Below are 12063 nucleotides of genomic sequence, written 5' to 3' on the forward strand. Positions count from 1 at the left end.
AAAGAAATAGCACTTACTAATACTGAACCTATAACTTTGATAGATCAATACATCAATACAAAAAAACAGGTTGAGAATATTCAACAGATTTATTATGTCACACAGATTATTTATAACCTGCCATTTGTTCCAATGACAACAGAATCAAAAACATTATTCAGTGAAAAATACAAATAAACCAGAGGAAGAGGACTCCATTAAAATTGCTGAGGGCAACAGTGAACACCCCAGCATTCTGGACAAGTCCGATTAATCTGCACATGGTTAGGTTAGTATTCAACCACATACAGCTTGTGATAAGTCAACAATGTGCTTTAACACTAACAGTGTTCTTATAGAAACATGTCCAGATTCTATGGTCATTCCCCGAAACTTTAATGAGCAAAGTCTCAACATAAAAGAGCAATATCCAAATATTAAAAGGTGTCCTTTGAACCCTCATTATCTCTTATAATACACTTACATGCTGTTTTAAGAAACACTGGCTTAAGGGCCGTCCACACCAATCACTAGAACTAGTTTTATAAATCTCAAGTGGATGGCAGATTACATACCACAGTTGTAACGACAGCCGTAGTGAACAATATACTGTACACTGTACAGTACAGTAGTAGTTCTAGTGGTTGGTGTGAACAGCTCTTTAGACTACAGATTGGAAAATATCTCAATTTAAGGGAACTAAGCTCTGAGTTATTATGAACATTGTATACACGTTTCACTTCCCAGCCTCCTCTTTTTTCAGCATTTTCTTCAACTTTTTGAATTTGTTCTTTCCCAGTCTGTTCTTTTTCTGCTGGTTTGCTTTTCCGTTTTTGCCACCCTTTTTCTCAAACCGGCTTCCATCTTTTTTAACAGCTGCTGGTGTCTTCTTCCCCTCCGTCATCTTCATCTTGGGCTTCTTGCCCTCAGCTTCTTTCACAGTCTCTTCCTCCATCTTGGCAATCTTATTCTTTTTTGGTCCAGTGGGAAGTTCCTTTTTGCCCTTTTTCTGGGTGTTGGCCATTTTCTGGCCCACCGTTCCGTTGGTTTGGACCTTCACCTTTTTGGCGCCTGCTTTGCCAGGGACAATCTTGTCATTGCCCTTTTCTTTCTTGGATGGTTTCTCATCAGCAGTGCCCATTACAGCATCGATAGTCTCATCTACCTCTTCCTCACCTAAAACAGAGACAAATACCAGTTGTTAACATTGGTTTCTGTTGCCCGCAATCTCTACCTTGGTTACACTGCAAATGGAATAATCATGTACAATTACATTCACCTTTTTCTGTTAGTGTAGAAGGCATTGTGTTTGAGAACTTCTTCAGCTTTGCCACAAAGAAACCGTCCATGTTGTGAGAATGAGGGTAAAACCGGCGGGTGAGTCGGAGAGAAGGATGGAATCTACGTTCTTTGAACCTAAAAATTAAATACAGGGACATGAACAAGGTGGCTCGAGAGACAGTTGTTTTATGGCACAGTCTTCTGGACACATTACAGCGATATCCATGTGTCTACTGTAAAATTTAAAAATAAACTGTCTAACCGATTTACCTGGTGAAACCTTCACTGCCAAAGTCAAGTCCAGCAGGAACTAATTTGACATTTCTTTTCTTCAGGGCGTAGTCCACAACCCACTCATTCTCCTCCACCTAGTGGGACACAGTTAGGTTGTGGTTTAAGATGCAGCTTAAAGAGTGTAAAGGACAGAAATCTAATTAATAGCAGTGTTATGTCATCCCCTTTCTCCACAAAGAATGATCAAATATAGTTAAATTCTATTTCATTTATCTAGCACCAAATCAATTCATTCGTTTATATAGCACCAAATCACAACAAAGGTTAACTCATGACACGTTACATATGGATCAGTAATTTTTCATTTACATAAGCGCAACAATTCCCCATGAGGACATAACAGGTGATAACATAAATCACATCCAACTCTATTGGCGGAGGTGAAAATACTCCTCAAATCTATCTAAAGTACCATGATGGAACACGTGCAGTAGACCAGATATCCTCCTGTAGCAGAATCTGCATTGACAGAGTCGATGGCAGCCAGGATCAGCTCCTTCTGCAGGTGGGCTGAGCGCATGATGTCAGCCTCATCCTATCAAGAACCACAACGATGACAGGAAGTTGGTATTGTATTTTGGAACTTATGTCTTCATAGACTATTGCACTTGATGAGTTGTCTATTCTTGAACAATTAAACATTGTGTAGGGGTGAAACAGTTAATCGAACACAGTAGATCAATGGGTATTGTTTCTATATTTGCATGATAATGCAAAGTATAAAATAGGGCTTAGCGGTAGGTCAGACTAAAATGTTGTCAACTATAAAAACAATCTATTCAATGTTTTTTGTGTTGATTCATTGATACAATTGTTTTTTTATTAACAAACACTGGCTGCTCGATAGAATAATCATTGTATAACTCTTGAGTGTGACCCTATTCTCTTGATTTGTCAGTACAGTCAACTGTGTTGTGTTGTTGTACCTTGCTGGTCTTCACTGCCGGATCTTTGGAGATGACTCCTGTGCCTGAACATGGAGCATCAAGCAGGACTCTGTCAAATCCAGACATTACCTGAAAGCAAACAAAATCCTATATATTACTCTGTAATAACTATATGCCACAGAGTCTGTTATTGAAAAAAAATTCTAATGACTCTGTAGCAACTTATTATTATTAAAATATAAAGCTTTAACTTTTAACAAGATGTTGTGTTAACCAAAAAAAAAACATCAGCTACAACCATACAACTGAGCTATGGCTTCTGGGGCAATTAAACATGTGGAAATGAGTGCACTGCATGCTACCTTTGGGAACTCTCTGCCGTCGTAGTTGCAGACCACAGTGTTGGTTACGCCCAGGCGGTGGATGTTGCCCACCACACTCTTTAACCTGCCAGCATTGGCATCATTTGCCACAATCATCCCAGTGTTCCTCATCAGCTGAGCTATGGACCACACACACACACACACACACACACACACACACACACACACACACACACACACACACACACACACACACACACACACACACACACACACACACACACACACACACACACACACACACACACACACACACACACACACACACACACACACACACACACACAAAAGTTAATTGAAATAATTGTATCCATCATAATTTAGTAAGTATTTAGTTTAGTAATAATCGATTAATAGCCCTCTATTCAATAATGAACGATAAGATATGTTCTTATATCTTATAGTCTGGGAATCGAATAGTTCGAAGTTTGATCCGAGGCTCCACATTGTGAAGCGCTTTGGAGAAAGGCCCTCACCTATGTAAATGCAGCATTTAGACCACCGTTTCCCAAACAGCGGGTCGGGACCCATTTGTGGGTCACAGAACAATTTTCATGGGCCACAACTCGACTATTTTATTTTCCTACAAAAAGAATAATAATAATATATATTTCTTAAGATTTTCCCCTCCCCCAAATAAATTTGTTTTTAGAAATGAATAAGAAATAAAAATAAATTGAATAATTGTATAAATGTACAAACAAACACATATCTAAGAAATTCCATGAATAAAATAAAATAATTAAGAAGTGAAAACAGCCGATCTACAACCTCTCAATGCGGCACGAAGCGACGCGTTGAGAGCTTGAAGGTCAGCTATTTTCACTAGTTTGGGTCCCGGGCCAATGTCTAATTTCTCTTTTGGGTCACGGGCTAAAAGGTTTGGGAACCACTGATTTAGAACAAGGAGAGTATTAGTGCATAACTCACCCATATATGTGGTTTTCCCTCCTGGAGCTGAACTCATGTCCAACACCAGCTCCCCCTCCTGGGGAGCAAGGGCCATGCAGGGGAGGAAACTGGAGGCTCCCTGCAACATGTACTGGCCAGACAGGTACTCTGGGGTTGCACCTGGTGAAAAACATGCTTGGAATTAAGCTAAGGCAGTGCTGTATATGTCCGCTGTTAACAATACTAGGAATACGACTGAGGTCTTAATGACTAAGAAACTGTAAACATGGTATACACAGAATTAGGGTTGGGGAACATGTAATTATATTTTGAAACTACTGTACATTTCCAAATAGCACCTGACCCCATTTTGCATATCAAACCCCATTCAAATAGATGCAAATAAATGTTGAGAATAGCCGCGTGGTTCTTTTAAACGCCTGGTGGGGTCCAAAATCAATTTTGCGTATTAAACGCCCCGGGCTACTATTTGGAAAATAGTGGGGGAAAAAATACAGTAAAAAAGAAATAATAAATAATACATAATACAGTACATTATCTGTATAGCATGATGTGATGCTGTCTTTTCCTGGATTTAAAGGCTGAATTAGTAGTAAAGTGAAAAAAAATAGTAAAGTGATGTCATTTTCCTTACCCGACTGTATTAGCTGTTCTACTATTTGCCTTTACCCATTTAGTTACTACAGAGGCATTAACGATTCTTCTGCTGACACTGACCTATAGGTACTGAGGAGTCGAAGATGATCAGGCCAACTTTAGACCACTTCCCCAGGGGATCTAGATTCACTCCTCTGTTGATCAAGGCCTGTGGATGTAAAAAACATTGATTGCTCAGTCTGACACATAGCTTTACTGTGTTTAGGCCTCGGCAACTATATCCCAAATTGATCTAGCCAGCGGATTCACAAAAGCATGTTGGCCTTTTAAACAAAAATGTGCATGCACTCTAAATGAAATACAGAAATACATGTTTTAAAACTGCAGCCAATAATCTGACATTCAATAGTGGAAACAAAAGTAGAAATACATTTTATACACAATTAACTGTGCATCTCATTCGTGTGAAACAGAGAGTTAATGTTTTACCTGAGCCAGGTCCCGCCTCCTTGTTTTCAGTGTATTGGTCCGAATAGTGACAGGTCGCTGAATTTCATTGGCTTCAAGGAAGTCAATAAGCTGTAACCAAAAACAGAATGTAGTGAGTTCCTTCACTATGTGATGGTGCTCATCAACATGCCACATTTACAGTACATACATTTTTAATTATGAAATTCATGTTACATGACACTGTGTTATGTATGTATCAGGATGTATGTACAATTACCCACGTGACCCACTTGACTTATATACAGTTGACCACTAGACCACAGAAAATAGCCAAGCTACAAGATCAAAACGCATCACCCCTTGTAGATCACCAATGTTCACACCCAAAATAGGGATGCTAGGGATCATGCTGTTAAACAAACAACACCAACCTCTGACAGTGGGAAGATGTCCATGAGTTTCTCGATGAGGAAGGTGTTGTAGCTGTAGTAGGTGCACAGGTCCTGCTTCAGGAGGTCGATGTACTCGGACCTCTCTTTACCCTCCTCCCTCTTCTCTTTGAAGTTAGTCAGAACGTCCACATTGTCCTTTATTCTCTGGTAGATCGTCTTCAGGTCGAAGGATAGTAGGCCTGCGGATGCAGAGACAGAGTTAAAGTCTCAGAAAGGTCTGAACCACACCATTCCCATGTACACCCTGATGTAGAGCCTGATATGCACATGATCTTTATTCTAACATGAAATGTATTGTTGCCCCAGTGGGAAACAATACATTTTCCATTCTATTCTAGAACCAGAGTTGACACTTTCTGTGCCAAAGAGTCTTCAGCGCTAGATGGTGTTCTCAGCTAATCTAGACAATTCTTGGCCACACTCTATTACTCAAAGGTATTTTTACACAGAGGGACGTCTTCTGATGATGTTGACACAAACAAAAGCATCATAGTTTTTAGTTTTGTTTGGAAGGAGCAGCTAAAAACCTCCTCCAATGTTATTCAATGGAGTGATCTGCTCACAGCATGTTGTAATCTGTCGCGCCGACTTTCCTCACAGAGGATTGCGCACTCGCAGAGTCATGCGCATGGGTGTGCACGCACAACAGAGAGTATTCGTAAATCTTTCAAAAGTAGGGGCAAAAACAACCATTTTTGGCCATTGAATGTGTTGAGAATGTCAAATAAATAACTCACCACCCTCTTTCGCCCTTTCCTCTACCCCTGGAAGTCTGAATTTGTCCATTTCATCCATGTTGGTTTGAATGGTATCTTCCTCTTTGTCCATGTCTGCATCATCACTCTCCCCTTTCTCTTCAACCTTATCATCGTCATCATCGTCGCTCTCGCTCTCTTCACCCATGGTTTCTGCCAGTTTTTTCTTTTTCTTGGCAGCTCGCTCAATGGGAAGCAGCTGAGGAAAGAAAATTAACTTCAAGTTGTTGTTTCTTTAAGCTTGTTTAGAGGTTAGATGCTTTCGTAGAAACCTTTTATACCACTTTAATCTATACAAATGTATCAAGAACTCCATTTAAGTGATAGGCAGCCAAAAAGACACTCAAAACACTTATCGCACAAAGCATTAACAATACCAGATCTACAAGCTGACAAGACATCGCAATGCAAAGTGTTGTAGATCAAATTCAGACTATCAGAGCTTCTTATTAGTCACTAGATCGTATAAAAAGTATATTTCCACAGACAATTGCACAGACAGATGGTGGAATCATTTCACTCACATCGCCATCATCTTCCTCTCCTTCCTCCTCACCACCGCTGTCCTCAAGTGCACCATAGTCATCAACCATGTCATCATCATCGTCATCATCATCAAGTCCTAATTTTGCTCCCTTTACTTGGTCCTCTCCTCCCTCCTCTTCATCCTCCTCATCCTCCCACTGACTGTCGCTGTCTTCCTCGTCTTCAGGTTGCTCCAGTTTACGTTTCCGCGCCGCTGGTTTCAACCATGCACTGTTTTCATCTGTGAATCCTTTTCCTGGGGGTGGACACAAATGATTATTAAATCCCAACAACTTCTGATTACTAGTATGGGGATAAAACAGTTTAATGCCGTCTTTATCCCTGTACACACTTGTATTTAACATACATACATACCTACATTAAAAACAGACATCCACCAAAACAACACCACAAAAACATTGAGGCTATATTACCTGCAGTCTTCTTCTCTGCAACAGCTTTCTGCTTTTTAGCGACCTGGACTTTGGGCTGGGCTCTCTTTGCAGCCCTAGAAAATGACAACATATGAGCAAGACAAGAAGAGTCAGGTCAAACTTCATTCCTGCTAATGACACATTTAAATTGAATAAAATGTAACAAAAATGTAAAAAATAGAAATGTTCTTGCAAATAGGGGTACATTAAGTATAAAGAAACAACACCATCTGAACAATCACAAATGTAACCACACACATATGTAACCACACACATATGTAACCACACACATAAAAGTACACACACACACACACACACACACACACACACACACACACACAGTAGCATGTCACGTGATTAACCACACATTTACCGTTTTTTGGCTCTACTCGACAGACGTTTTGGCCCGGCGTCTGGGTCATCTGAAAATCACACAAAACATGAAACTCAGTGAACAGTCCACATGTACCGTAGAAGATATTTCTACACCAATGATGAACAAAAGGTCCTACAAGTTCCCTGCCTAAGAAGTAACATTATCAACTAGTGGGTTACACCCCGCCATTCCGAAACACCGCCATTCCGAACATTGACTTCTAACCCTAACCCTAACCCTAACCCTAACCCTAACTAACCCTAACCCTACCCCTAACCCTACCCCTACCCCTAACCCTAACCCTAACCCTAAAGCCCTTTGCACACAGGCGCGTTTAACCGCACGGATAAAACGGACAATATAATTTTTTGAAAAGAAAACAATGATTCTCTATGACCTCATGCACACCGGCTCCGAATTAGCCGTGCGACGAGTGGCTGCCGCCGTGCGTTTTTTTCTCGATCGAACCCAGTTCGATTCATGCGTCTTGTCGCATGCGGTAAAAAACTCATCACTCCTTTTATGACTCCTTTTTAGATCCGCAGCGCTGATTCCGCACAGCCTTGCACACCAAATCCAATGCGTTTTATTCATGCCGCAAACGAAAAAAACGCAACTGTCCTGTGTGCAAAGGGCTTAACCCTGTTTCGGAATGGAGGTGTTTCGGAATGGCGGTCTGACACCCAACTGGTGATAGACACTATAACCACCAGTGTTAGGAGTTTGATTCTCAGTGGAATAACCATGGGCAAAATGTTATTAAATGTATACATTTAATGTATGTTTTGGCTGAAGACATCCAGCGCATGGCAGGTGCTCCAGTGAAACTCACCAAGGCCACCAGGTAGAAACTTCACCAACTCTGTCTCTGCTCCCTTCTGCTTCCTGGATTTTCTCCCAGGTCCTTTCTTCACCTTGTTGGTGGGATCCAACTTCCTACCCATGACTGACAGCTACGCAGACAGTACACAGGTACACCTGGATAGAAATAGAAAATTAACTATGTGTCCATACACAGACAAATAGGCCGTGGTTAGACTTGTGGCAAATCTTTGTTTGTTTTCTTCCATTATAACGTTGTTATTGTGCCCGAGTACTGTGCAATGAACGCTCTGAATATTGATAAGACCTGTTTACTGGAATTCCAAACATAAAACAGCCTTGGACAATTATGCTCCACTGATGCCTGTATACAGCCAGTAGCTGACTTGCCAGTCTCCCATGTTTTCAGCAGAATAGATTTAAAAAGGTGTAGCACACTGGCACAAACATTATTATGGCACTTTTTTTTGTATGTCTGTGACAAAAAATAAAGTTGTTTGAAAATGTCCAACATCACAATAGATTGTGAATGAATCAATACGAAATCAAGTTGAATCAAGACAACTTTCGAGGATTAAGATTAAGAAAAATTAAATCATACACATCGCACAAGCTGTGATAATACTGTGACGTTCATAAATTATGATAATCACATTTTAACATTTAATCAACGTGTAGAACGTCAGAAGATAACAATATAGTTAGTTGGGGGAAAGAAAGCAATGACACACATGCAGCAGAAAAAGCATTTTTCACAGGTGGTTTGGTTTAGGTGTAAAAACATATTGGAACAGAACAGGACAGGACACATTGTAGAAACTACGCAGGTTAACTGGACTTCACAGCAAGTTTGCGAGCAACATATCAAATCAAATCATATAACAACACCTTAATAGTTGATAGTGGCATTGAAATGAACAACATAGCTCGTCGTACTTACTATTCAGTCTGCTGTTTATTGATCCTAACTAATAAATAATGTTAAACTGGTAACAAATCCGCACATGTGTGAAAGCTTCTTCTCCTCAACACGTTGCACGTCCACATCCGTCGCGTAGAAAAGACGCAATAATTCATCACTGTGCGCGCACCACGCACGCGTTCGCCCGACGCACGCCCGTACACAGCAATCTACAAAAACACACACGCACGCGCTGCTCTGTTGACGTGACGCACATGTCACGCGACCGACGACGAGAGAAGGAAAAGAAGAAGCAACATGGCAGAAAGCAACGGAGTTAAACGTGGTCTGGAGCATTTAGATGAATATGAACCCAAACCTGCCAAACACCATCGCAGTCACCACAGCCGCATGACGGAGAAGAGACTGGTGGTGATTCTGGAAGGAGCCTCTCTGGAGACAGTAAAGGTAGGCTACACAAACACACATCTGATCTGTGTGTGTGTGTGTGTGTGTGTGTGTGTGTGTGTGTGTGTGTGTGCGCGCGCGTGCGTTTTATGTGTGTGTGTGTGTGTGTGTGTGTGTGTGTGTGTGTGTGTGTGTGTGTGTGTGTGTGTGTGTGTGTGTGTGTGTGTGTGTGTGTGTGTGTGTGAGAGAGTGAGCGAGAGAGAGACTGTGTGTTAATATGAATTGCTGACAAAAGTGCATGATATAATATTTATGTTCTGCAGGCTGGCAAATCATTTGAACTACTCAACTGTGACCAGCACAAAGGCTTGATCATCAAAAGTGGGAGGGATCCAGGGAAGATAAGACCAGACATCACCCATCAGGTTGGTATCATTTTTATTAACCAATCATGAACATATTCTACAGTAATATAGTAACTGTTACTAGTATCTTTTTCTTCTTTTCATTTTTGAGCGGTGGTCACACCGTCTCCATAGCGTGGCCGTGTGTGTATCCGTGCGTGTGTGTGTGTGTGGCTGTAGCCTCTGGTGTATGTAGCCTCAGTACCCTGGGTGACCAGAGAGGTGCTGTTGAGTCTAGCCTGGCCTGTGCATCAACACACACACACACACACACACCCCAGGGGAGGGGGGGGGGGTTGGTGGGTAAACCACCGCTCAGTTGTTCACACGGGTGTGATTTTTACCAGTGAACCCAGGCATCCCTATTCTGGGCAAGTGTGAGCATGTAGATCAGCTATTTTCGGCAAAGAGATTAAGGGTTCAAGTGGTCTGCTTGTGCACAAGGAGCAAGTTGACGCCTCGACAGAGTGCAGTTCCAGTTCATTTATATATTACTGGAGAATGAGGATGGGAGAGTGTTCTTTCAACTAAATTAATTGCTATTGGCATAATTCACTGATACAAAAACAGTTTTTCTCCCTCGCCTCAGATAGACTTGGAACTACTGTGTGTTCACCTGTTTGTTCTGCTCTTCCTCCACCAGTGTCTTCTCATGTTGATGGACAGCCCGTTGAACAGAGCAGGTCTGCTGCAGGTTTACATTCACACAGAGAAAAATGCCTTGATAGAGATCAACCCACAGACACGCATTCCAAGAACCTTTCCACGCTTCTGTGGACTCATGGGTATGTTGGATATTTATGCTCTGTTTTTATTTTTTACCATAATGTTTCTGCTATAGCATTATAAAGCATTACTAATGTGGTGCTGACAGGGAAAGGTATCTCAAGAAAGCCACTCAAACAATCTATACTTCTTTGACCAGAGTTCCACCAGGGTTCTATACCCTCTCCTTTTTCTCTCTACACCAAATACTGTATCTTTGCAGAAGAATGGCCGATCTAGCAGTCAATCTAGCAGATTTACAATTTTACTATTTTCCTAATAGCTAAGATGGGTCATTCTAGTTATGTGCGATGTGCAGATGTATTTGGCAAATACACCAACAACAACAAACAATAAGAGTTCAATTTCATAGATAGTTCATGTTTTGTTTTTCTTTTTGTTTTTTTTTTGTTTTTTTGCACTATTTGTATGTTTTAGAAATGTAGTCTGATAGAAGTAAAGTCTTGACTTTATATAATTTCTTTGTGCCTCCTTCCCTCACCCTCCTAGTCCAGCTGCTGCACAAACTGAGTGTGAGGGCCTCTGACGGACCCCAGAAGCTGCTGAAGATGATAAAGAACCCGGTGTCGGACCACCTGCCCCCCGGCTGTGTCCGCCTCTGCACCTCCTTCTCTGCAGGAGAGGCAGTCAACGCCCGGTCCGTGGTGCCTCAGGATGGACCTGCGGCTGTGGTGGTGGGAGCATTTGCACATGGAGCGGTGAGAACCGGTTCTTTCTAATTTGTGTGAAATGTTATTTTGCAAAACATTTTACGGGCCTTTTTGCATCTTGAGTACATTGTATTCAGTTACAGTATATCAAATTACACCCACTACTAGTGTTGTTATTGATGGCTCTTTGTCCGTCTTGAACAGATCGATGTGGACTACACAGAAAAGACGGTGTCCATCAGTAACTACCCACTCTCGGCTGCGCTGACCTGCGCCAAGATGTGCTCTGCGTTCGAGGAAGTGTGGGGAGTGTTGTGACGGACGTCAAGTATGGACATGTACAGACTGTTCACTCACATTGGACAGTTGCACTCTTTTCTATGGACTAAAACCAGTTTTATACTTGGTTGCGCACGAAAATAGCCGATCTGGTAGATCTATATTCAGTCTGAGACGCGGCTACGTAACCAAGTGTGAATCAGGTGTAATAAGGATTTGACACGTGATACCACGCGGATGGAGATTGGAGAAATTAGAATATGATTTCTATCCAGTGCTTGTGTTCTTTTTCGGGGCATTTGTGTAGAATACTTTCCCAGTGGTAATTCTCCTTTGCAGATTAATCATTTTTGTACTTTTTGTACTATGAATGAACAATTATATTAAATTGTGAAGTTGAGTTATTGGGTTTTTCCCCTCAAACTGCTTACAGAATAATTAACGCATTAAAAATGTTATATTCAGAACTATAATGACTCAGTAGTACC

The 12063-nt window shown here is 41.4% G+C and overlaps 2 protein-coding genes across 2 annotated transcripts; one reads left to right on the forward strand and one right to left on the reverse strand.

The window, feature by feature from the left end:
• Positions 1–70: 70 nt before the first annotated feature.
• nop2 (NOP2 nucleolar protein homolog (yeast)) lies at positions 71–9197 on the reverse strand. The gene is made up of 16 exons (XM_080744807.1): positions 9088–9197; positions 8158–8303; positions 7323–7371; positions 6950–7023; positions 6515–6771; positions 5973–6189; positions 5215–5414; positions 4823–4912; positions 4454–4541; positions 3755–3895; positions 2804–2943; positions 2481–2570; positions 1967–2089; positions 1531–1628; positions 1259–1395; positions 71–1155 (listed from the first exon to the last, which is right to left on the reverse strand). Exons 2-16 carry the CDS (start codon positions 8267–8269, stop codon positions 716–718), a joined length of 2256 nt encoding a protein of 751 aa, XP_080600933.1. The 5' UTR covers positions 8270–8303; positions 9088–9197; the 3' UTR covers positions 71–715.
• A 158-nt stretch (positions 9198–9355) lies between these two features.
• emg1 (EMG1 N1-specific pseudouridine methyltransferase) lies at positions 9356–11975 on the forward strand. The gene is made up of 5 exons (XM_080747831.1): positions 9356–9516; positions 9780–9881; positions 10504–10645; positions 11136–11344; positions 11501–11975. The coding sequence occupies exons 1-5, from the start codon at positions 9367–9369 to the stop codon at positions 11612–11614; spliced, it is 717 nt and encodes a 238-aa protein (XP_080603957.1). The 5' UTR covers positions 9356–9366; the 3' UTR covers positions 11615–11975.
• Positions 11976–12063: the final 88 nt, after the last annotated feature.

This window comes from Nannobrachium achirus, assembly GCF_963921795.1.
Source record: "Nannobrachium achirus genome assembly, chromosome: 2".
NCBI lineage: Eukaryota > Metazoa > Chordata > Actinopteri > Myctophiformes > Myctophidae > Nannobrachium > Nannobrachium achirus.

Coding starts and splice junctions, on each gene's coding strand:
- emg1 (XM_080747831.1), top strand. CDS start 9,367: ATGGCAGAAAGCAACGGAGTTAAACGTGGTCTGGAGCATTTAGATGAA. Junction 9,517..9,779: donor CCTCTCTGGAGACAGTAAAG/GTAGGCTACACA, acceptor TATGTTCTGCAG/GCTGGCAAATCATTTGAACT. Junction 10,646..11,135: donor ACGCTTCTGTGGACTCATGG/GTATGTTGGATA, acceptor TCACCCTCCTAG/TCCAGCTGCTGCACAAACTG.
- nop2 (XM_080744807.1), bottom strand. CDS start 8,269: ATGGGTAGGAAGTTGGATCCCACCAACAAGGTGAAGAAAGGACCTGGG. Junction 2,571..2,803: donor ACGGCAGAGAGTTCCCAAAG/GTAGCATGCAGT, acceptor GTTTGCTTTCAG/GTAATGTCTGGATTTGACAG. Junction 1,396..1,530: donor GGCAGTGAAGGTTTCACCAG/GTAAATCGGTTA, acceptor TTTAATTTTTAG/GTTCAAAGAACGTAGATTCC.